At 43.3% G+C, this 25691-nt stretch overlaps 1 protein-coding gene across 1 annotated transcript; it reads left to right on the forward strand.

Annotated features, from left to right (window-relative positions):
• The first annotated feature begins 154 nt into the window (after nt 1–154).
• Nucleotides 155–25691, forward strand: NCBP3 (nuclear cap binding subunit 3). The gene is made up of 13 exons (XM_006079698.4): nt 155–394; nt 2344–2409; nt 4274–4379; nt 11901–12026; nt 14104–14232; nt 14449–14525; nt 15270–15378; nt 17956–18055; nt 18382–18485; nt 20312–20597; nt 22063–22217; nt 23557–23718; nt 24551–25691. The coding sequence occupies exons 1-13, from the start codon at nt 218–220 to the stop codon at nt 24784–24786; spliced, it is 1833 nt and encodes a 610-aa protein (XP_006079760.1). The 5' UTR covers nt 155–217; the 3' UTR covers nt 24787–25691.

Raw genomic sequence — 25691 nt, forward strand, 5'->3', positions numbered from 1 at the left:
CCCGGTTTCCCAGTCGGTCCCGCCTCTTCTTCACCCGATACAGCTCCAACCGGTCCCGCGTCCCTCCTGCCACCAGGGGACGCCGGAACCTAAGAAGGCTTTCTGACCGCAGAAGGCGACGCTCTAGGTAGCGGCGGCTGCTCCGCGGCCAGTAGCAGCGACGCTCTAGCCCGCAGTGTGCCGGGCGGGCTCTCAGTGGTGCGGCCGGCGGGCGGCGATGGCGGCCGTACGGGGCCTGCGAGTGTCGGTGAAGGCGGAGGCCCCGGCGGGGCCAGCCTTGGGGCTCCCGTCGCCTGAAGCGGGTTTGGACCGAGGCGAACCGGAGCCCATGGAGGTGGAGGAGGGCGAACTGGAGGTCGTGCCCGTTCGGCGCTCGCTGAAGGAACTGATCCCGGTACGGGCGGGGGGCGGGGGCGAGGAGGAGGTCGCAGAGCGAGTGTCCCGCGCCCGAGCAAGCCGGAAGGGGAGGCGGCCGGGGCCGTGGGGAAGTCTGGGGAAGGGGGCACCGGGGCGAGCGCCCGAGGGGCGGGGGCGCCAGACTGGAGCAGAGACGGGGGAGCGAGAGAAAGGACGCCCTGGCGCCCGGAAATGGGTGTTAAGGGGGCTTGAGGAGGAGGGGTCGGAGAGATTGGGGGGGTAGTTGCGGGCACCCCCTTCGCTGCGCCTCCGAGCCGTTCTGTGCAAGAGGGCGAGTGCGGAGGGGTAGGGCTTGTCTGGGGGGTGCAGTTTGAGATACAGAGGGAGCCCCCCCGGGCGGGGACACAACCTGGAGCGGCCAAGAAGGAACTGTCGGGGAGCGGGGCGCTGGCATCCTGCTCCGGTTTAGCTGGTGTTTGTTAAACGGAGCACCCGCGGTTTCCCTTGAGAGGGCTGGGCTTGTCAGCTGCAGAAACTCAGTGTTTCTGTTGTGACTTGAGGGTCATCTCGTCCCCGCGCGCCTTCACTGCTACACCGTGCCTCCAGCATCTCAACCTTCGTGGAATCAGAACATCAGCGAGCCAGCAGTGGTCCTTGGTCCCTCTCTTCTGTCACAGTAGGAATGACGAGAGGTGTTTTGCTTGTGGTTTGGTGGTCTGATGTCCGGTTCTTAGGGCTGGTCTCAGGCCTGCGTGGCTCCTCTCGAGTATTGGTACTTAATTTCTCATCTGACCTGGTCCACTTTTTTACCATGTCTGCAAGTGTTGCTTTTAAACTGAAATTATGGAAAAAGGTTTTTTAAAAAATGGAGGAGCACTACAGATTGTAAATTATAATGACTCTGGCAACAACAGTTAATCGAGTGGTTTACATGTTATCATTTAAATATCACGGAAGTTGTGGAGTAGATGTTGTCATCCCTTCATTCATTCCGTTGGACCTGTACTGTTGCATCCCCACGCTTTGTGGCAGGCACAGTCCTAGCCGCTTGATCAAGATCAAGGTCAGACTCTGTCCTGGAGTTTATGTTCCAGTTGGGGGCCACAAGTTAACTAATAATTTCCCATAGTGGTGAATGCTGTGGAGAAAATAAAACATGTTAATGGGATGGAAGAGTGCAGAGGGAAGCTGTGGAGAGCAGGAAGCAGAATGCCACAGGATCACCAGGAAAGTCCTCTGGATAGCGACGTTTCAGCTGGACCCTAAGTGACAGAAAGGAGCTAGCCATGTGCAGATCTGGAAGAGTTTGTTCCCAGCAGGGGCAACTTAGTAAACCCAGAGGCTCTGAGATGAGAACAGGATTGATTTATTGGAGGAACAGAAAGTTCTGTAGCACAAGTGGGAGAGCAGTAAGAGGTCAGAAAGGTAGGCAGATGCCACAGAAGAAACCCAGGTCCAGAGAAGCCAGGGGACTTGTACAGTGTCTTGTAACCAGTGAACCTTAGAGCTGTGATTTGAGTCCCCCGACTGGCGAGTCTCATCGTGTTTTCATTGCACAGTGTAGCGTTTCCCCCAGAAGGTCGAGGTGAGCCTGGACTTGCTGTGTTTCAGTGAAGACTTGTGCCCCATCTGGTGGCCTGGCACAATGAATTTGTCCAGTCTGAGCTGGGGAGATGAGTGACTATACCACATCTTGGGTATTTCTCACGAATGCCTTTGGATTTTCATTTACACGGATACCTTCAGTAGATGGAATTACTTTAGGTTATGCACAGGCTCTGATTTAGAAAAAGCTTCTTGGGAGAGTGGTTGATTGCTACTATGGAGTTGCTGGGACAGGCTTCCTCATAATAAAGGGTTGTCAGGGTGGGGAACAGATTGCTGAAAGGAAGACTGTCCAGAAGGAATGGGTTGTCAGGCTGTTGTTTATCATGCGCTTGTCCTCAGTTGCCTGTTAGCATTTCTCACCCATCCCCTTCGTGTTAGGACACAAGCAGAAGATATGAAAACAAGGCTGGCAGCTTCATCACCGGAATTGATGTCACCTCCAAGGTAAGATACACCGTGATTCATTTATTCATTTTGAGAAGCGGTTGAACTTAATGAGCAAGTCCCTAGGACTTGTAGAACGGCAGTTATTCCTTACCACCTTTTTTGTTGTTGGATTAAGCCTTTTTAAGTTTATGTTTTGTGTTTCACAGTGATGCCTGAGAACATTCAGGCAGCATTTGTGTATTCTTGAATCCATGAGAAGATAAAATCACTAGACGCCTGTGCTTAACCATGTCCAAGAAAAAGTTCTGTTTGTTCCTTTTCCATACATATATATTTGGCTGTGTCATGTCTTAGTTGTGGCACATGGGATCTTTTGTTGCCAAGCACAGGCTTAGTTGCCCCTCAGCATGTGGGATCTTAGTTCCCCAACCAGGGATAGAACCTGGGTCCCCTTCATTGGCAGGCAGATGTCCCTATCCATTTTTTAAAAAATGTGTAAACTGTTTCCACTTTAAATGAAGCAAAGCATAAAAGTGTCTGGCACATAGTAGGCCTTTAGTAAATGTCTTTATTCCTCACTGATTGAGGCCTAGAAAAATAGGCTTTCATGCATATGTGGCTAAACTTTGAAGGCCAAGCAGACTGAACTGTTTTCACTGCCTGGGAGTATTGCCTTTTATCTGGTGATTGCTGTTACTAGATTATCAGCTTCATTGCAGCTCTTCACAGAACCAGACATATTATTTTCCTTACAATCAGTACTTATTTGTTGCTTTAATTGGTGTTGATATTCAGCTTAAACATTCCTTCTGATTTTAATGTGTGCCATTTAAAGAGTTGAATTAAAACTGAATAAATAACACTGTGTTACTATATTGGATGTATGAAAGCAAAAATAAGTATGTCATGCTTGCTTTTTTGTGTTTTATCTGGGTCTCAATCTGTCTCACATTGCTTAAAGGCAAAAAGAAAGAACTGATCATCTTTTTTGACAGGAAAATAGAATGAAGTGAAGGTGTTTTCTTACTGAAACTGAAAAAGCAGTATGCAATCCTGTTCTTAAGCCTACACAATTTACCATTATTTGAAACAAATATATGGGGGAAAGGGTGGTAGCCAAGAATTGGTACTTTGGTTGTTACCAAAGGAAGATAAACTAGTTGTTTCCAATGGGAAGACTTCAGTGGAGAAAATTAACATAACTATTGGGAAATAACAGAAGTGTTGCTGCCTTACCAATCCCCAGAAGCTTTCTATAGTCAGACCTTCAATTAGTGTGGCAAAGTCAATATACAATTAGTGAAGGTTCCAAAGAGCTATCAGAAACCCACAGTTGGACCTGGGTATATTTTAGCTCTTGGGGAAAAAAAAAATTAGGAAGCTGATTATTTGGTTTTTCAGAAAGCATCAGTGCTTCTTGTCACTTCAAGATGAAAACTGGCAATTCTGTGGACACAAGTTTAGAATAGAGGAGAGAGTTTCTTGGCTTCAGTGTTATTTTTAAACACAGAAAAAGCTTTAGGGAGTGGACTGCTCAGGCAGACATAACGTGATAGGTGTGATTACCATGCACACAGAGGATGTGAAATGGGGGCGGTTGTGGGGCTTCTAGAAATAGCGCTGAGAAGATCTGCCCCTTACCAGCTGAAGTGCCCCTGGCAAACATTGTAACTTTCTTGTGCCTCAGTTTCTGCACAGATACATTGATAGGCACTGAGTCATCCTGAGATGATGGCAGATTGCAGCACCGTTAGTGTCCACTCTCCCAGTCATTGCCAATACCCTGTTCATCGCAAAAATGAGGCAAGGCACAGTGTTGTTTATACCTTCTGGGTTGCTTGTCGCTGGTGTATCATTTGATGTTTGTGATTTAACTCTCCTCCACATTTCACTTCTTTGGCTTTTTTTCTGCACCTTCTAGGAAGCAATTGAAAAGAAGGAACAGCGAGCCAAGCGCTTCCATTTTCGATCAGAAGTAAATCTTGCCCAAAGAAATGTAGCCTTGGACCGAGACATGATGAAGAAAGGTACAGGGTGTCTGGGGGTTGTTTTCCACAGTTTCCCTGCCACGGCCTTGTGCTTCTGGCCTCACCTCACATGGAACTTGTGAATTCGCCACTTCTGAGGTGGCCTGTTAACGATGAGCTGCATTAGCTGTGTCTCAGTGTTGTGTGTGTGTGTGTGTGTGTGTGTGTGTGTGTATTCATTTGGCTGTGTCAGGACTTTGAGGAGACTGTCTAAGGAGCTCCAGAGAACATCATGGAGTTGGTGGCAGATCGGCGATTAGAACTGTGGCTCTTTGGGACTGACTCTTACTCATTTTTTGCAGTATTGTATAAGTGTTCACTTTCCTTTGCCTTTAAATGTAGCAGGAATGTATCACAGTGAGACTCTTTTAGAGGAGTCAGATTGGGGAGGGATACCCTTAATACATCTGTTGATACAGGTTTGTGATTTTACTTTATTTTTGTGTTTTATTAAGGTTAAGTATTTTGCTTCCTGAAACTCACCCTGAATTCTTCAATATAATAACCTACCCCAGTTTTTGAAGATGGTTTATAAATAGAAGGGAAAATTATTGCTTCCCTTTTAGTGAGTTCACAGCCATGTTTATTATTCCATAAATGCAAATGATCTCCCTTTGTTGTATTTGCAAATTTGAGACTTGGCGAAGGGCTTCATAGGCAGCCGTCTGAATGCACGTTAAAGGTCTGTGCTCTGCTGTGTGAGTTTCTCTAGGCTTGCCTATTTGATAAAAACCTGTGGAATGAATGAAAGAATAGCTGCTGTTTGTCAGGAACTTGCTCTCTTATGAGGCACTGTGTTAATTAGCACATTACATATTTGTTTCTTACTCATTTCTCACAACAACCCCACGAGGAATATATTTTTATCCCTGTTTTACAAAGAAGGAAACAGGCTCAAAGAAATTAAATAAATGCGCAGGTTTACACAACTGGTAAAAGTGGAGTCCGGATTAGAACCCAGGTCTATCTGACTCTAAAGCCTCGCTCTTAACTGTTGTGCTCTGTTGCCTTACAGTGTATGACATGATAGCAGAGACCCAGGCCTCCTCGGTCCTTCCCAGTGCTCAGAGTAGCTCAACTCTGGATGCCACTTCACTGTTTTTATTCTGCATCGTGTTCAACTTGGAAACTTGACCTTGCTTGCCTCGCAGGCTAGGTTTCCAGGCACCTGCTCGAGTGGCTGTCTGTTTCAGGAAAAGTCCTGTGAGGCCAGGGCCAGCCGTGCAGCTGGTCGTCCGTGTGCCTGCGCACTGGACCCACACAGACGTCGGAGGCGTCTCCCACAGCTCCACCTTGAGAGCGCCGTGGTCTCACACCACGCCTAATACTTCTAGTCCTGGCGCATTCCATGTGACATCTTGCCTCTGATCTCGTTCACGCCTGTCACCCTGCTGATTTGTCTTTCCTTGTCCCACACTTTGTCTGGTTCAGATGTCATTCCCTCTGCAGCATCCCTGATTACCCACATCAGTCTCTCTTCCCACCTGTGCTGGGACTCTTCTGAGCCAGCGCCCTCCTGGGATCCAGTGTCAGTTCTTTAGTGAATGTGGGCGAGTTAGTGAACCTTTTTAGGTCTCATTCTCTTTGTTTATAAAATGGGAATATGATACCCTCCTGAATAGGATCTCTTCTTTTGGGGTTAAATTTTAATTAAAAAAAAAAAAAATGCTTTTTGAAAAACAGTCTTGATCTCATGATTCTGAAGATACTCATAAAAGACTGTAGATCTCCCTGGACTATCAGTGGCTCGTTACAACCTGTTTTTGGCCCAGAAGGCAGCATGGCTTCAGACTGTGTTCTTGAACTCCAGAGAACCCTGCTGCCTTTCCCAGATCGATTTAAATTAGAGTAGGGGGTCGGTTTGGATAAATCTCAGAGTTACTATTTTTTCATCTCCCCTGGTAATTCTGTTGTACAGTCAGGGTTAACTGTACCCTAAGAGCATGGATTCTGAAGCCTGACTGACTGTATTCAAATCTTGACTTGTCACCTTCTAACTCTGTGATCTTAGGCAAGTTATTTAGCCTCTAAGAACTTCAGTATCTTCATCTGGAAAGTCAGGTTAACTTAGTTCTTCCAGGGTTGTTGGGAGGTTCTAACAAAATGTTAGGATTCCTAGAGTGGTGCCTGGCACATAGTAAATGTTAGTTATTATTATTATCTGGCATTCTCCATCTTCCAGACAGCCATTTAAGTGGCCCAGCCTCTTGTGAGAATGGGGACATTGGAATAAACATCTCGATTCCTGCAGCCACAGTAAGGTACCGGGTTATTTCTTCTTCTTAATATCAACAGTGATGAAATATACCATTCTATAAGTGCTCCCCACATGCCAGTCACTCTGCTGTGTGGTTAATGTACCCTTTCAGCAACCCCATTGCAGGGAAAGCGTTATCATTTCTGTTTTACTGGTGGGGAAAGGAAGATGCTGAGAGGTTGAGAAACTTGCCCAAGGTCCCACGGGGAGTAAGTAGCAAGGCTGACTTAGAAGGCTGGTCTTACTGAAGCCCGTGTTCCTGACGTCTCTGCTAGTTTCAGGGATGCAGTGTGCTAAACCAGTCTGTACTGAATGCCCTGCTACTCTTGAGTGACTGGGTGTTAAGCAGCTTGGATCTTTTTATCTCCAAGGTCAATGCCCTCATGGCTGAGGGACCTTAGGAGTCACCTGGATCCCGTATCTGGCCCGGTGCTGCAGCCCTTTAGGCAAAGTTCCCAGCGGTCTGTGGCCTCTGCCTGTAGAGTTCCTAGTGGTGGCATGAGAGCTATTTATGAAGCGGTCAGTCTTGTTTTTGGATACATCTTCATGTTGAAAAGAAATTGCTTTCTAGTAATTTCTATCTGTTAGTTACTGCATAACACTTAGAACAACATTAAGTCATTTCCTCATTCACACAGTAACTCTTCAGGTGAAGGAATGGACAGCCTGTTCCCTGGACTCTCTCATGTGACAAGACTTTCTGGTCTCCCTCCTTTAGAGCATGCTCAGTTTCTTGCTGTGCTTCACCAGGTGAGGTGCAGATTCCAGATTTGGTTGGATTTGTGGAGTGCTTGGCAGGACTCTGACCATGGTCTCTGTCCTGACCACTTCATAGCTGTCATCTTCTAGTCAACCAGAGCACCCGTTCTTTCCCTCAGGAACTGCACCTGTCGAAAGAGTCTTTCTCATTGTGTCCTTAAAAAACTTGCCTTTTTCTTTATCCTGATTAAGTTCCATCATGATTTCAAGACTCCGTTTCAACCTGTGGAGTTACGTTCATTTTAATTCTGCCCTTCGGCATTTTAGCTATGCTCCTCCCTTTGATATGGCTTCTGCATGTTCATCCAGTTGTTGGTAAATGTCAAACAGGATAATCCCATATCATGCCATGACACACAGATCCATGAATGGTAGTCTTATTCTATTTTCTGGCCCATCTCTTATTTTATTGTCATGGGGATCTAGATTACGTGCCTTAATAAACTTGAGGTAGAACACCATCTGTGGTCTTCTTTGAATTTCTTGGCCTGCTAATCCAGTCAGGAAAGAGAAGAGGTCAGCTGGGTTGCTGCTTGGCTTATCATTTCCTATGGAAAAGACTTGGTTTCTTAAGGGATCAGAGATTCTGTCTAAGCTGTATTTTAAAAATTTCTGAGAATGACAGTCTTTTTGATCTGTTTGGGAATTTCTCTTTTCTTCTTTTATGAAAGTCAGTATGGGATTAGTCCTCAAGGATTTAAGGTACCTTGTTCCTTCCCTGCAATAATCTTAAGAGATTATTACCCGATTGTGAAATCACTGCTTCGTGTTTTAGTCAGTACAGTGGGGTATAACTCTAAACTAGAGGGTTTGAATCTATTAAAACTATTCCTTGGGGACTTCCCTGTCAGTCCAGCGATTAAGACTCTGTTGCCAATGCAGGGAGCATGGGTTTGATCCCTTGTCAGGGAACTAAGATCCCATATGCCACAGGGCGAGGCCAAAAGATTAAAAAAAAAAAAGACTATTTCTAAAGCCCTTGTCACCTGTCTTGGTTTTGGTTCTTACTTAATGATAGCTGCTGCTGTCTGTTAGTACTGTAGCAAAATTGATCAACAGTCCTGCCCTTTTTCCTGCATCATCTTCCCAAAGCAGTGTTGCTCCAAACACTTGTAAATAAAACCAACCATCAGCATTTTTGTTGAGCCTGTTGGCTCTGGACTATAACCTTTTCTTCTTTAGATGTTAGACAGACAGTTCATGTCCACCAAAGAACATTTGGAGAATGAAGTAAGAAGAGGAGTTGCCCACAGTCTACCACCCAAACCCAGTCATGGTCAGCATTTTGTGGATTTCCTTCTAGTCTCTCCCGAGTATGGACTTTATTTTTGCTTTCCCCGTTGTAGTCATGCCGCTGTCTTTCTCTTCACTGGACAGTCTGTCATCGGCACTTTGTATGTTGTTTTAGAGCCTGACAAAGTTTTTCAGATTCTTACATCTGTTCTCTTATATTTGTTAATTTGCCCTTGATCCATCTCCCATGCATGTTCTTTGCAGGTCATGCTCAGCTAAGCTTTGCTGCGTTCTCTTTTCTTGGGATCACCTCTCATACTCTGAGTTACTGTGTTTAGTGTCTTCCAGGTTTTTTGATCCTTCTGATCTTAGGCTTGGACTGACTACTACTTGTTTGGATTTTCAGAAATCTGCTTTCCTAAACACTTGAGTTTTGTGTACTGTGCTTAGTTGCTCAGTCATGTCTGACTCTTTGTGACCCCACGGAATGTAGCCTGCCAGGCTCTTTTGTCCATGGGAATTCCCCAGGCAAGAGTACTGGGTGGGTTGCCACATGCCCTCCTCCAGGGGATCTGCCCAACCCAGGGATCGAATCCGGGTCTCCCGCACTGCAGGCAGATTCTTGACTGTCTGAGCCACCAAGGAGCCCTTTGTATACTGCTACCTGTCAGTAATTGGGGTCTTCCCTGTTGGAAGGGAGGATGACTCCCTCACCCCCTTGCTTGCAGTTGGCACTCGGTGAATACCCAGTTCCATCCCCCGGTCCATCTGTTTACTGCCACCTCAGCAGTTAGTCCTCGCTCGTCAGCTGGGCCTGAATCTAGGTGCCGTCTTTGTTGCTTTGTTTTATTTTAAGCAGTGACGTTGTCAGCAAGGTGACAAAGTGTGGACATTCTGCTTTGGCAGGCTTCCATCGTTTCTTGAGCTTGTCTCACATATGATTAGTCCTTCTTCATATCAGCATCTCCAAGATTTTCTTCTCTTGCTCCGTAGTCTGTTTCCTCTGCCTTCACCAGGAGCTCTCTTTGTTGTTTGTTACCTTCTTCAGAACCAGCTCTTTACTTCTCATAGGACTTTTTTCTTCCAAAATCATGCCACTTAGTTTCAAGAACTGAGGAGGTTCCCCAGGCTACCCCTTCAGTTTCCCACCCTGCATGTTAGAGTCACTCTGCATGGCCAGTGTGGCTTACATCTCACTTGGGTCTCTGCTCATGTTTCTTTTTTTTTTTAGTATTTACTTATGTATTTGTTTGACTATTCCAGGTCTTAGCTGTACCATGCAAACTCTTATTGAGGCATGTGGGATCTAATTCCCTGACCAGGGATCAATCCTGCCCCACTGCATTGGGAGCTTGGAGTCTTAGCTCCTGGACCACCAGAGAAGTCCTTCTGCTCATTGTTGTACTGCTGGGCACTAATAAGGATTAGTGCTAGGATTAATAAATCTTGATATCTCTGTCTTCATGAATCTGAGTTGGCAGAACAATACTTACCCAATTTATTCTGGCCACATTGAATGGGCTCCCATTAAACCTATCTTTTACTCTTCAAAATGACAAAAAAAAAAAAAGGAATTTTTATCTGGAAATGTTCACGTGTATTTTCAGTTTGTTTTAAATAAAATATATGACATATAAAAGCATCCTTAAGAGTCGTGGATGTTGAATTCTTGACAGAACTGCTTTGGAGAAGCTGGGGAGAGAAGGGATACAGAGAGCTTACACAGGGCCTGGCATTATATGCAGCATTTTATTTGCCTCGCATTGTTACAGGAATTTAAGCGTAAAGCTAGGTGGTGGATCTAAGATATTTTTAAAAATTTCTTTGTTGATGTATTTTTTGATACATTCATTGATGTATATTTTGATGATCTTTTCTTTGTGATGTATTTCACAATTAAAAAGATTAAATAATGTAAAGTTAACACACAGTTCTGGTAATGCTGGGATTCCTTTTAACCACAGCCTTCAACCTTTCTTCCTTCCTAGAGGTAAGAGCTATTATCAGTGTGGACTGAATTATTCCAGCCTTTTTTTCTAGATATTTGTGTAAATAAATATGTACCTTTAGAAAGTAATTGGTGATATTTATCTTTTTTTTAATGTATGTATTTTTCTGCATCTTTTTTTTCACTCAGTAATCTGTCTTAGAATCTTTCCATGGTATGTGATAAATTATCTCTTTGTTTTTAACTGCTTGCTTACTGTCCTTTGACTATCATATGGATAAACCATGATTCATTTGATATGGATAAGCCATAATTTATTACTTTGATAGCTACTGGGTTATTAAAATAGTGCTGCAACGAATATCTTTGTGTGAGCCACTCTGTGAACCCATGTGTTAGGACACATATTGAAGAGAATTCCTAAGCCTATTAATTCATTTGTAGTAGGTACTCTGAGTTGCCCTTCAGAGTGGCTGTGCCAGTTCACACTTCCACCAGCAGAGGCCGTGTCTCATTCTGCCACTAACCGATACTAAAAGACTTAAGTTAAACATCTGGTCAGTGGAAACTGATACCTTGTCTTAAGATGGATTTTCCTGATTAGTAGTAAGGCCAGCCATCTCTTGACGTGTTTATTGGCCTTTCCTCTTTCTTTTTGTATGAATTGCCTGCTCCTGTCCTTTGCCCGTTTCTGTTTGGGACTGTCATTTTCTTACCGGTTTGTAGGATTTCTTTACTCCAGTTTCAGACTTAGCTTTACATCCAAGGGCAGTGTCTCTTCTTCTTTTCAGAATTGTCTGGACTAATACACGTTTCTCTTTGACATACCTTTAAAAGATATTAGAATCAGTTTATCGAGTTCAGTGTATAATCCTGTTGCATTTGGTATTCCTTTAATTACTACAGGTCATTTTGAGGAGAAGGTATTGTGTATATTATAAGCACCACTTGTTTAATCTTTCTCAGCCTAATAAGCCCGTTCTGAATTAAGTCATTTGTTTAATGCTCTTGTTGTGTGATAAAAACTTAAAATTTGCCTTGCTGTCAAGTCTTATTTTCTCTTGAAATAATTGTCATCTCTTTCAGCATATTCTTTTTTTTTTTTTTGCCATGTGACATGTGGGATCTTAGTTCCCTGGCCAGAGATGGGACCTGTACCCTCTGGAGTGGAAGCACAGAGTCCTAACCACTGGACTGCTGGGGAAGTCCCAGTGTATTTCCCTTTAAAATACGTATTATCTGAACTATCATAAAGGGGTGCTGGTGGGATGTGCAGCAGCAGGTGGGAAAATTCTCTCATCTTTTCTGTGTCCTGTTTTCCTAGCAATCCCCAAAGTGAGACTGGAGACAATCTACATTTGCGGAGTAGATGAGATGAGCACCCAGGATGTCTTTTCCTATTTTAAAGAATATCCTCCAGCTCACATCGAGTGGTTGGATGATACCTCCTGTAAGTACCCCCAAAGTGTTCTGTTGAATATGCTTTCATACATGATTTTAAAAGAATTCTTGCCATCTCAAATGGTGAACGATTGTGGCCAGACTATGTCTAACCTCTGCCTTCAGCCCAGGAGAGAAAAATTTCCCACTGATGAGAACCAGAGTCCTTGTACATTAGCCAGCCTGCCATATCATTTTCCATAAGTGTTCCGAGGCAGCTCAGGGGTGGTGGTCAGGCTGCTGGGAGGTTGGTTGCTGGCATCTGAATCCAGGTACGCAATTGAGACCCCTCCTGACACCCACAGTTTCCCAGCAAAGGCGTGAGTCCAACTGCATAGACTTGGGGCTGCCTTTTCAGGGCTTTCAGCCTTGTCATTGCAACAGCCTTTCAGAGGGCTGTCTCTGACCTGGAAATAGACCAGAACCCTCTGACGCTGTGCCAGACCTCTCACCTCTGCTTGCTCTGGTCTGTGTTCTCTCGAGCTTCATCTGCTGGCCCTAATCTAGGGCTGTTCTGCTTGTGAGCTAACTGTGATTTCTGACTTATGTCCCTACTCTCAAGTCTAGCCTGACCTTCGGTACCCACTCTGCTGGCTTCTGGTCCTGACTCACTTCTAGTCTGGCTTCATTTTCTGCCAGCATGCTGACCTGGTTTTCCCAGTTTTTCTGGCTGCTTTCTTTAGATGTTAAATCACCAAAAGAAGAAACATGACTGAGTTAAAAGATTTTTCTCCTTTTTTCTATTTGCTTAACTTAGACCATCCAGATCAGGGGTTGGCAAACTTTTTTTTTTTTTTTTTTAATAAAAATAAAAGACTGGATAAAAGATATTGTAAGCTTTGCAGACCATATATATTCTTTGTGGAATCTACCCAGCTCTGCCATTGTAGCATGAAAACGGCCATAGACCATATAATTGAATGAGCCTGGCTGTTTTCTGTAAAACTTTGTTTGCAAAAACAGGTGGCAGGTGTGTAGTTTATTATATGTTACTTATAACTAAATAAATAAAGTACAAATATAAGTAGATAAATGGATGGTTGATGAATGAATTAATGAATAATGGGTCATGGGCTGGATTTGCTAACAGCTGATTTAACTAATTAAAACTATCTATCTAAGCAATGTTTGAGGGACCCTTAGCGTCGTCCAGCTCACTCCCTCATGTACATCAGAAACAGAGGAGGGAAATTACTTGCTCAAGACCATGTAGCATATTGGGCTTCCCTGGTGACTCAGTGGTAAAGAATCTACCTGCCAGTGCAAGGGACCCAAGTTTGATCCCTTGAGTCAGGAAGATCCCCTGGGGAAGAAAATGGCAACCCACTCCAGTATTCTTGCCTGGGAAATCCCATGGACAGAGGAGCCTGGCAGGTGACAGTCCATGGGGTCACAAAAAATTCAGATACGGCTTAGTGACTAAATAACAGCAACAACAATGTACCATGTTATTAACAAAAAATGAGAATCTTGAGACCTTCATTTCCCAAACTGAGATACAGGGGTAACTTAAGTTTGAGAAATGCTGCTTTAAAGTTGATCGTCTCAAGACCTTTTTCTTGCTAAATTCTCTTAAAGGAGCAAAATAAATTGGTTGCTGCAAAGCCAAGTGGCTGTCACTCTTCCATTCTATATATGCCATGGGTGCCCTCATCACCCACACTTTACAGTAGGGAAACATCATGTAGCATGTCTGGATGACAAGGGAGAGTGGAGGGCTTCCATGTGAGGGGCAGAAGAATAAAGGATAAAGGACATTTGTTTGACATTTTCATCATCATCATCAGAAACTGCTAGCACTTACGTATAACACTTACTGTGTGCCAGGCATTTTTAATATATAGGACTTTTTTTCATGGAGTACCTGACCAGTATTTTGCGGGACCCAGTTTGGAGTACTTCTCTAGGCTAATCTTATTAAAGAAGTTTTTACTACCAGATTCTATACTTCTTTCATTGGTTGGTCTGTACATTTATTGATGCCAGTCCGTAGCCGAATGATACTGTAGCAGTGAATATAACGTAGTCTCTGCTCTCAAGAAACTTAATCACTTGGATGTGATGTGTTATTTTACATCTTATTTTAGGTAATGTGGTTTGGTTGGATGAAATGACAGCCACGAGAGCCCTTATCAATATGAGTTCTCTGCCAGCCCTGGATAAGATAAGAAGCAAGGATGCCAATGAGGAAAAGTCATCTGAGAAAAGTAAAAAAGGTAACTGACCACAGAGGAGGAACTTTGGGGCTGAAGGTCCTATTCTTTACAATTTGAATTCTGTGCAATGTTAACGTAGTAGTATCTCATTGCCAGTTATTTCCGAAACAAGCTATGATGCTTTGGATCATTAATAAAGAGGAGGAGACAATGTTAGACTTTTAATATATGTGAGATGGAGTGAAGATTCATCTTGTCCCTCACATTCCATTTTAGACAAGCAGGAAGACAGTTCTGATGACGATGAGGCTGAAGAAGGAGAAGTTGAAGATGAGACCACAAGTGATGCCGAGGTCAGTAGAGGGCACAGGTGTCTGTGGGCTCTCCCTGTAAACAGTTGCCTACAGCCTTGATACCTGAGCCTTAAAGGCTTAGGACAGGACGTTGTGTTCTTCCGCTGACTAGCACCATCGCACCTCCTGAGGGGGGCCCAGGCTCTTCGCCTTTTAAGTTCTTGTGGGTGTAATGAACGATTCATCTTGAGATCTTAGTACTCACACTTCTGTATGAAAGGAAATGGTTTTATTGAGAAAGACTTTGCAGTGCTATCTAATCAGTAAAATTAAGGAATAGCAAGTAATGGTGTATCTCCTAATGGCATATGTACTATTGTTGGAAATATTAAAGTGTATTAATTTTTAAATTATTTATTAAGTGCCTACTATATACCAAATTCTAGGTGCTGGGGATATAGCGTCAAGCAAAACAAAGTCCTTGCCCTGTTGGAGCCTACATTCTAGTGGGGAAGACAGACAATACACAGATACGCAGATATGTAATGTAATGTCAGGAAGTGATGAGTGCTATGAAGAAAAGTAAAGAAGGGTAAGCGGATAGACAATGATGGAGATGATTCTTTTAGACAAGGTGGTCAGGGAAGACCTCTGACTTAGACATTCTGCAGAGGAACTGGTGCTGTGATGCTTATGGGTTTTATTAAAAGTAGATTGCTTCCTTAATCCATGGTATCTTTGCTACTGAATGAACATGAAAAAAGGCTTTAATTTTTATATCGAAAATGCTCTTTTTTTCTTAAGTTGGACACGTTGTCGCAGGTAGAAGAAGAGTCGCTGCTAAGAAACGATCTTCGTCCAGCTAACAAGCTTGCTAAAGGAAATAGGTTATTCATGAGATTTGCTACAAAAGGTAAATGATAATTGGTATTGATTTTAAAAAATAATAATTTTATTTGTTTATTTTTGGTTGTGCTGGGTCTTCCTTGCTGCTCGGGCTTTTCTCTAGTTTTGGCCAGTGGGGGCTCCTCATTGCGGTGGCTTCTCATGTTGCAAAGCACAGGCTCTAGGGTGCCCAGGCTTCAGTAGCTATGGTGTGTGGGCTCAGTGGTTGTGGCTTCTGGGTTCCAGAGCACAGGCTCAGTAGTTGTGATGCAGGGACTCAGTTGTTCCTTGGCATGTGGGATCTTCCTGTATCAGGACTCTAAACCGTATCTTCTGCATTGGCAGGCGGATTCTTTACCACTGAGCCACCAGGGAAGCCCCTGACTTTTATTTTTAATGAAGTGATTTTTATTAAGTGACGCCTTCTCTTTTGAATTGGAACTTAGACCAAGTAATCTCAAAGATCCTTCAAACTGTAACATTCTACACTTAACAAAATCGATGACTTGCTGCCTGAGTTGGAATTTCAGACACTGAAAGTGGATAATAGCTATTTGTATACTTTTGTGATATCTGGCTAAAGTAAGTTATTTTCTGTTAAAGCTGGTTTGCCCCATATGCTTTTCAGCCAATTTATCATCTGAACTATGAAAATTTTTAAAAATTTCATGTATCACGGCAGTGTCTTCCTAGATGTTGCTAATAGTACCTTTCAGCTCTAATTCTCAGAAGAATTAAATTAAAAGCCTATTAATAATTCATAAGGCCTTTTATGCACAGTAATTTTGATATGCATTAATAATGTGGGAGGAGTGGGTTTGAGTCAATTGAGAGTTATTGGAAATGACAACCCATCACCCTTGAATACTTTAGTAAGTATTTCTGAAGAACAAGGACTTTGTTTTACACAGTCATCAAAATTAGGAAATTTAACATTAGTGCCATTTTGTTATCCACTTCATAGTCTGTGTTCAGATTTTACCAGTACCCCCGCCGTGTATATTAAAACTGCCTGGCACACATCGAGTGCAGTATGTGGGCAGTCTTTGATGATGATGACGACAGCGACGATGATGATTGTCAAGTAAATTTGGGTTATTCTTGGTACTCCTTCCCTGCTACACTAGGGTCCACTCCAGGACTGGGCGTTTCAGTCTGCCATGTTCCCTCGGTGTCCCTGAATATGGAGCCACTCCTCTGCTGTGTTTTCCTTGACTGAGACATTTTTAAAGAGAACAGGCTCATTATTTTGTAAGCTGCCCCTTAGTTTTGGTTTGTTTGATGTCTCCTTGTAATTAAATTAGAGTTGTGCGTTTACACCACAGAGGTTGTGTCATTCTCAGTGTGTCGTATCAGGAGGCACATTGCATTCATTTGTACCCTTCCTGGGGATGCTAACCATCATCTCCTGGTTAAGGTGACAGTTGCCAGATTTCTCACTGTAAAGTTACTCTTTTTCCATTTATAATTTGGAGTTTTGTGGAGAGATGCTTTGAGGCTATGTAAATAGCCTGTTCCTCATCAGATTGCCATACAGGAGCTTTAGATCCATTGATGATTTTTTAACTCTCTCATTTACTAGTTGGCACTTAACTGTAAGGGAGAGCTTTCCCTTTTTACCCATTTATTGATGTATTTACCTGTTTTTTAAAAAATGCATTTACTTGTTTATATTAGTTTAGATTCGTGGAGTTTTATTCAATGGGCTATCATTCCTTCTGTCATTTTCTGGATTCACAGGTTATTTTGGATCTAATCAGTAGAGCCTCTTCACACTGTTCTTTCGACACGCCTGCGTGATTCTTCGAGTACTTTCTTGCAGTTATGGCACAAGGAGCCATCTTGGTTTGCCAGTCTCAACTTGTACTCTCCTAGTCCCAGATCTGGAATCAGCCATTTCTCCAAGGAGCTGGTGGGCGTGTTTTTCGTAGGGTGCACATTCTGATTTACGCCTCTAGGTTTACCTGGAACACTGGGTGCGTTCTCATCGGTATTCATCTTTTGTAGTGAGTGCGTGCCCATGGAGTTGTCAAGAGGCCTTTATATTGTGAAAATATGTGTGTTCACTGAGCACCTTTTCTTCCTGTTAACTGGCATTTTACCTTGATAAATGGGATCTGTTCTCCTTTTGCTTATTTGAGTGCATGGTTTACCAAATACATGGACCTATGTATAACCTGTTTCTTGGACCCTGATTCTGTGTTATTAGTGTGTGTCGTTCAGAAATGAGTATCATCTTTCAGAGGGAAATGAAAGTGCCACCTCTTCTAAAAGCCTTTTTGATTCCTGAACACTGGTGATAACCTACACTCTCTTATGCTTCTTGGGAATTGTGTCGTTGTTGTTGTTATTGTTGCTGGCATTTTCTCTTTGAAGTCAGCTCCCCGGCAGCAGCTTAACCTCATTCGACTCTGAGTTTTGCTCTACCCTCAACACTGCGCTGCTTTAGGAGGACTCAGAATGGTCATAGTGCATCTTTCTCTTCTGTAGGCAGAGTGTGCTGATCTGATCCCAGCTATGAAAAACATTCTGTTTGTTCAAACCCATTTAACATTGCCTTCACACTTGCAGGGAGTCCTTGGTAACTGTTGTAATTAATTTTTAGATGACAAAAAGGAACTTGGAGCAGCAAGGAGAAGTCAGTATTACATGAAATATGGGAATCCAAATTACGGAGGCATGAAAGGAATCCTTAGTAACTCTTGGTGAGTCCAAAACCTTAAATACAATAGTTTATATAGTACTTAAGCTTTTCATAATCCTTCAGGGATCTACATTAGTTGGTATTCTTCAGCGGGTATTCTGCAGTGGACTGTCGGCACCGTGTGTGGATGGACGTGAGGAAGACAAGAAGAAAGCGCTCAAGGCTTTTAACTGTGGTAAATGGTGTGAGAATGCTGAGTTTCGGTTTCATGCGACACGTCTGTGTCAGCACCTAACGTCGCGTCAGGGTGTAGTTGACATTAACTAGTGGACGTCGAGGCCCTTCCTCTTGGTTTTTGATTCTGTGCTTATTTTGGCGATGTTGCAGGAAGCGGAGATACCATTCCCGTCGCATTCAGCGGGATGTTATTAAGAAGAGAGCCCTGATTGGGGACGACGTTGGCCTGACGTCCTATAAACACCGACATTCCGGTAGTTGCCTGCTCAGCTCTTGGGTAGACACATGTTTGGCTCCCGAAATGACATTTTTATCCTTAATACAGTCCTTTAAGGTTCCAAACTTTATCATCCTCTCTTCCTTGCCCTCACCCTCTGCCAACATATAGGAAAGTAAGTCAAGTCACAGTTAATTTGAAATTGCCCATACAAAGAGGTCAAATGATTTTATAAAAGCTATTCTAACAATAAAGACAAAATATAGGAAAAATTAAAACTTTTCCTAAGGAATCTAATTTTCCTAATTAATAACAAAAGCTGCATGAAAAAAATTTTAAATTATTTTGTCAGACGAGTTGATTTTATTGTTCTTTTGTCTGATGATGAAAATAAGCTGCTGTGTCTAGTACTCTCTGCTTATTGGCTTGTGCACGTGAATGCCTCAGTGAAGTGGAATACAACACGGGTTTCATTTTGTTTTTTGTTTGTCTTTTTTCTTTTCTTCTTTTTCTGTTCCTTTGTCTCCCTGGGGCTCCCACCTTCCCACCCTTCAAGTCTCCCTTTCTTCCCTGCTTTCTTTCTTTTGGTGCTTATTCTTAAAGAACTGTTTTCATTATGTTTTATAGAGATTTGTTTTTATGTTGAAACTGATCTGTGAAAATCTACACACTTTGTAGAACCAGCCAAGTCAGCATACAAACACAGAATAAACAGGCATACACTTTTATCTTTGTAGTAGGGACAGGGAGAGGTGAAATCTATACATTTTAATTTAATGTGAATGTCCAAACTTGGATATTTGAAATCTGCATCTTAATGCACATACTTTTCTGTTAGACAGTTAAGCTTTTCCAGTTTCAGTTACTTTAAGATATTTTATCATATAATCTTAGTATTCATATCAAAGAAATTAAAAAGCAAAAAGAACTGATTTCATTTTACATTTTTCTTGTCTCTTTTCACAGTAAATATAACTGTTGTGGACATATATTTTATATTGTGCTTCTTCCATTTATAAGCATTTTTCCATGACCTTTAAAGGTACATTTCATTATTCATGGTGGTTATGTTCTATAAAGTCACTGTGATCATTGAAAATCATTCAGAGACTCTTAATCACACTTTTTGTCAACTGATCAATATAGAAGCTTAATTTGATATATGTTTCTGATTAAGGACACCTTATTTAATACATGTTGATTCATTAACGTTGAACTCAAGGGCAGCAGCCCTGGAACTCACGCCCAAACAAAGCTTGTCTCACACATGTGTTTTCTCCATAAGGCATATCACAGCCTTCTTGTATTTAGGAACACTAGACAGCTTTGGAATTATGCTCGGAGGCTGTTTGAAACAGGGAAATCGTCAATAAAAATCACAAAGGTGTTTAAAAGTAGCACTCATGGACTGCAAAAGCACCCTTGTTTACAGTGTTTGAGAGCTGCAACAGAAAGGCAGGACAGACTGTTTCCCTGCACCTGGGAACTTGCATGGCTGGTGTCTCAATTTTTTGCTGCTCCTGTGCATGTCCACAAACGACCACAAAAGTGCCATGGGTGTTGGTTGTGGAATTACAAATAAAATTGGCAGATTCATAAATCTAGAATCTGTGAATAATGATGAGGGTCTATATTTTAGATAACTTTATAAAATTACATCAGGCTGCTGGGCCATCCTTTACCTAGGTGTTCATGTGTTGTAGGGGTCAGAATGGTAACCGGATCAGCACTGTTAGAGACAGTGCTCCAGTAAACTCTTAGGATGGGAATCTCATCTTCTACAAAGGTCACTGATATAGAACAGAAAATCAGGTGTTAGTATTCATGCTTTAACTAATAATGATTTTTGGTTAAATTCCTTAGGACTAGTGAATGTTCCTGAGGAACCTATTGAAGAGGAAGAAGAGGAGGAGGAGGAGCAGGACATGGATGCCGACGACAGAGTGGTGGTGGAGTACCACGAGGAGCTCCCGGCCCTCAAGCAGACCCGGGAGCGGAGCACGTCCAGGCGGTCCAGTGCCAGCAGCTCAGACTCTGATGAAATGGACTATGATCTAGAGCTGAAGATGATTTCCACTCCTTCACCAAAGAAAAGCATGAAAATGACCATGTATGCTGATGAGGTGGAATCTCAGTTGAAAAATATCAGGTAAAAATATTCTTTTCTTTCTATCACTGCTAGCTTTTAATTTGATTGAAATCCAATTACTAACTTCTTCTTAGTACCTCTTAATTTTATAATCACTTTTTTCGGTTCTAATTTCAGCCCTTTATAGAATTTGAGTAAAAGCATCTGGTTTTTCCTCTTAATGAACAAGAAATGATCCTTGTTATAAAAACTATGAATGATACAGAAGGTGAAGTCACCTGTAATCTCATCCTCCCCTAAGAGAGTGACTGTTAGCAGTTGGGTAAATAACTTTATTGTCAGCTTTATGTGTATATATAACATATGGGGAAATTATAGATGCATTTGTACAAAAATTAAGTTATACTGTTCATATTGTTTTGAAATATGCTTTTTCCATTTAATATAGTGGAGACACTTGTTCTTTTTTCAACTGTATGTAGTCCCTTGTTTCCAAGTGTTATCATTTGTTGAACCAATCCCTTCCTGTTGGACATTTAGATTTCTGGGGTTTTTTTTGTCCACATCCTGCAGCTTGAAGGATCCTAGTTCCCTGAACAGGGATTGAACCTGGGCCCTCAGCAGTGAAAGCATAGAGTCTTAACCACTGGACCACCAGAGATTTCCCTAGATTTCTGTTTTCTTACTGTTGGACTAACTAGATACATTCCAGTTATTGTGCAAAACAATGCACATGCTTTAAAATGTGGTATGGCTAAATTTCCTTCCTAAAAGATTTTACCCACTCACATTACCACATGTTACCTAGATATTCACCAGCCTTAGGTGATTTTTGGTATTCATGGACAAAGAAGTACATTCTTTGATAACTAGTGGGGCTGAGCAGATTCCCGAAGGCAGAGAGCAGAGGCATGTCTCAGAGGGCTGGAGGCTAGGGTGCTCTCTTAAGAGTTCCTGATGGTGTGTTTGGGAAAAGGGAAGAAGAAACTTGTAAGCTGGTTGATTTGTATGGCTTTGTTCACATCCTTAGTTTTTAGAGAACTTTCCAATGGCAGATGCTGCCAGAATAATGCCCTTGCCCTGACACAGTGGGAGAGGTCTTCCCTTTAAAGAAAGGGATTGTAGGCTATCTTATATCTTGAGTACAACCAGTTCACAGTCCGGAGAAGCAGAGGCCTACAGTCTGGAGAAGCAGAGGCCTTCAGTCCTTCGTAGGCCTCTACTTAGGCCTGTGTCCCAGGAGAAGGGCAGGCACAATTATGTGCTTTGTGATCGCTCCCAGATACTGTGTGTGGAAACCACCCCGGAAACCTCTGGGAGCTGCTCACCCCAACTGGCCTCTTTGGCAAGCCGGTCGTGACTTTTGTGAGCAAATAACTGCTGGTGTATGGTGTTATTAAGTGAATGTTGGCCGTATTAGATTGGGTTTCTTAAATTGCTTTTTTCCAAAGTGTGTGAGATTGTTGTGTGAGTCTTGTCCCACAGTTCACGTTGCTTTACTGTACCCCCGCCTCTCTTTTTTAAGGAATTCCATGAGGGCAGATACTTTATCCACAAGCAATATAAAAAACCGAATTGGTAACAAATTGCCAGCTGAGAAATTTGCAGATGTCAGACATCTGTTAGATGAAAAACGTCAGCACACACGTCCACGGCCAGCTGGCAGCAGTACTAAAACAGGTATTGTTGTTCGGTTGTGTTCCTGGGCTCTGTCCTGAGTTCCAGAAAGCAAATGCGGACAGGGGAGGTTCTTGAATAAAACACTGTCATTTGGGGACCAGTTTAATTGTCCTGATTCATCACTTCTAAATTTTGGGTTAGGCACTGGAACTTGAGGGCATGAAATTTAATCAGATTTTTGCAATATTAGCTTTTGATATTTTTGTCCCAACAGTGATTTTACTCTGTATGTCATTGGTACACATAAGGGTAATAGAAATTAGGTCAAAGTATTGTATAAATGGTTAAGAATTTGAACTGGTGAGTTTATATGTGCAGACACGCACATAACAGGCCATACCCACCGTGTGCCCGGGCTAGGCACTGGGGGTGTCGTAAGTCTTCGCAGGGGATGCCAGCTCATCATAGACTCCGATGCAGCAGCCTAAGGGCACATGCTCCAGTAATTCCTCCTGAACCTGAATGGAGTGAGTGGTCCGGTAGGCACTATGAGCAGTGGGCTGTGGGAGCGAAGAGGGGAGTGGGTCTTTTGGGGGAAAGCCTGTTGTGGGAGGCATCTCAGAGCAGGTGGCAGTGGAGCGAGGCCTCGGAGAGGAAACAGGATCTCAGTCAGCAAACCGAGTTCTTTGCGGTGGGAAGCAACCTGATCTTCTGATGAAAATGTCCAGCCTTGTAAAGGAGGAAGACTCAGCACTGGGAGGGAAGGGAAAGAAGCCATGGGGCTCAGGCCTGAGGGGCTGAAAGATGGGGGCGCTGTTCTCAGAGAGCAGAGCGAGGTGGGAGAAGGCCCAGCACAGGGCCTTGCTCACGAATGTTTGTGTTGTTGCTATTATTGTAAGAAAGCTCCAGAGGATTGGCAGATTCTGGAGGGGTTGGAGGAAAAGCAGATTTGATTTGGGACAGCTTCCCCTGATGCTTTGCTTTTTGTCGGTCTCATTACCTTTATTGTTCAATGTAATAGTCTTTATTGACTAGCTTCTTATATGTTCAAAGAATGGGGCTTCTGCCCTCAGGGAACGTGCAGTATTTCTCATTAGCTGCACTGTTTGTTAATTATTTGCTCTTGATTCTACTATTCAAAGAAGAAAAAAAAAAGACAATTCTCAAAATTGTCTCAAAAATTCCTTTCTGAAGCAGTCAGCTAAGGTTTCCCCCGGTTGCGAGCCCCTGTGGGTTCTCACTTGAATTTTCCTCGGAGAATCCAGGCTGTATAGAGGGAAGGCTTTTAGAAGCTTGGTAGTGCTGGGCCCCATGTCCTTACTCAGGAAGATCTCAGGTTGGCAGTACAGATGACAAAGTATAGTCACGTGGTCACAGCAGGGCTTCTTTCTTTTTCTAGATATACGCCAGCGATTAGGAAAAAGACCATATTCTCCGGAAAAGGCTTTCGGTAGTAATCCAGTTGTTCGGAGAGAGCCCTTTTCTGATGTACATAGTAGGCTGGGTGTTCCCAGGCAGGATGTTAAAGGCCTCTACTCTGATACTCGAGAGAAGAAGTCAGGTTGGTAACAGTGGGAACTGATGGGGAGGGAACTGGGTAAGAGAAGAGACCATGGGTACAGCATGGAAATACTTTAATACAGGACAGAAGCAGCACAGGAGAAAAATAAATTATTTTTCCCTTTTCCATTATAATCATCATCGTAACAATAATGGTAACAGTGTGGGAAACATAGAAAGCAGGAAACAAGACTCACCCCTGAGTCTTTGTGATTAACACAAATACTTTTTAGTTCCCTGCTGTTCCAAACCTTTGTCCGTATACATATCGTACTTTTTTCATATAGCATTTTATCATGATCATTTTTCCATATAAGTTATAGCCTTTATAAATAAAACTTTTAATTGCCTTATCGTGTGGCTATCCTATGAAATTCTATGTATTTGTCTATTGTCAAATACTAACATTTTAGAAAGTGAATGGAGAGTTGGCAGAATCTCAGAAGTTGACAGGGTAGCAGGTCCATGAATTTGCAGCATGCTGTAGGTGGGGATGGCCTGGGAATGGCCCACTCCTGACGGAAGAAGTTGTGCACAGGCGGTTGTCTCAGCAGACAGGGGCAGAGGGGGCACAGGCAGCCTCCCAGCTCATTCTGATGTGTCTGGTGTGGGGGTTTTTGGGTGGGGTGCGTATCCCCGAGCTGGGAGAATCTCCCAGCAGGTCCAGTTCCCTGTCTGCCGGCAGGGAACTGGGAGGACCTGCCCAGGGCTGCTCCCTGGTTGCAAGTGCCCCAGAGCCCCCCACCCCTAGTGTTCCCTGCACGTGAGGCATTGCAGTGCCCCTCTTGCTCAGCATCGACTGCCAGAGCTGAAATGCCTTCTCACCCACACAGGTAGCTTATGGACTCGCTTAGGATCTGCACCCAAGACCAAAGAAAAGAATATGAAGAAAGGGGATCACAGGGCGCCGGGCACAGAGGAAGACGACTCGGAGCTGCAGAGGGCATGGGGGGCTCTGATTAAGGAGAAAGAACAGTCTCGCCAAAAGAAGAGCCGTTTAGACAACTTGCCATCTCTCCAGATCGAAGTCAGTCGGGAAAGCAGCTCTGGCTCAGAGGCTGAGTCCTGATGCCCTGGAGGCCGAGGCGGCCGCCCTGAAACCTGACAGTCTTGCATAGGGCGGGGCGCACAGTAGGACCACCCCCCTTGGGAGTTGGCGCCCCTCCCCTCTTGCTCATGCAGTCACCCTCCGCTCTTGCTAGTTCAGCAAGACATCTTAGGAAACGTGACCTGTTTTGAAGGGCATCCATCTAATCTTTTTGCTGCAGAGTTATAATTCTGGGCCCTTGATTCTTTTCCCACCACCCCACAAGCTTTACCCATTGAGGAAAAGGCAGCCCTCCAGATTTTGTAGACATTTTTTTCTTAATATTTTTAACATCGTGTCTTTTAAGAGAAAAGTTTTACACAGTTCATCCAAAGAGCAGAGAACTGAACTTCTCACTATTGCCTTGGCCCTGACAGCTTTACCAGCACCCTTTTTCCAAGAAAAGTCGATTCCCAGGTGCTTATCGGACAGCCTTCGAGAGGAAAAGACTAGGGAAGCTGCCAGCTCACTCTTCCAGGATCCTAGTGTGGGGGCTGACTCACATGGACCTGACCTCAGAGGTGCAGCCGTGCTGCCCGGGTAGATCAGAGCTGCAGCGCCGACCGCCCTTCGTTCCTCCCCGGGGATCTCTGTCAGGAGCCTCGTTAGCAATCAGCTTGAAGTGAAGATCAAGTTCAGTGCTGTGGGGTTTTTAGGAACAAAAAACTGTGACTTCTGGATTTGGGGTGGATTTTCGTGCTAGGGGTGGGGTCATGGGTTAATGTTGAACAATTTGTAAGTCTGTATTATGTTTAAAAAATACTGATGATTTGAAAGTTTAAATTTTTAATTTTTATATGTGAAAATACTTCCTGTTGGCCTCCAGGGAAGCTCAAGTGGTGTCTTCTTATGTGCTGTTAAATATATATTATATACTTTGGAAGAAG

Source organism: Bubalus bubalis, chromosome 3 (genome assembly GCF_019923935.1).
Source record: "Bubalus bubalis isolate 160015118507 breed Murrah chromosome 3, NDDB_SH_1, whole genome shotgun sequence".
Lineage (NCBI taxonomy): Eukaryota > Metazoa > Chordata > Mammalia > Artiodactyla > Bovidae > Bubalus > Bubalus bubalis.

Excerpts from the sequence above, each read along its gene's own strand:
- NCBP3 (XM_006079698.4), top strand. The coding sequence starts at position 218 with ATGGCGGCCGTACGGGGCCTGCGAGTGTCGGTGAAGGCGGAGGCCCCG. Across the intron at positions 395-2,343 it reads CGCTGAAGGAACTGATCCCG|GACACAAGCAGAAGATATGA; the intron begins GTACGGGCGGGG and ends CCTTCGTGTTAG. Across the intron at positions 18,486-20,311 it reads CTATAAACACCGACATTCCG|GACTAGTGAATGTTCCTGAG; the intron begins GTAGTTGCCTGC and ends TAAATTCCTTAG.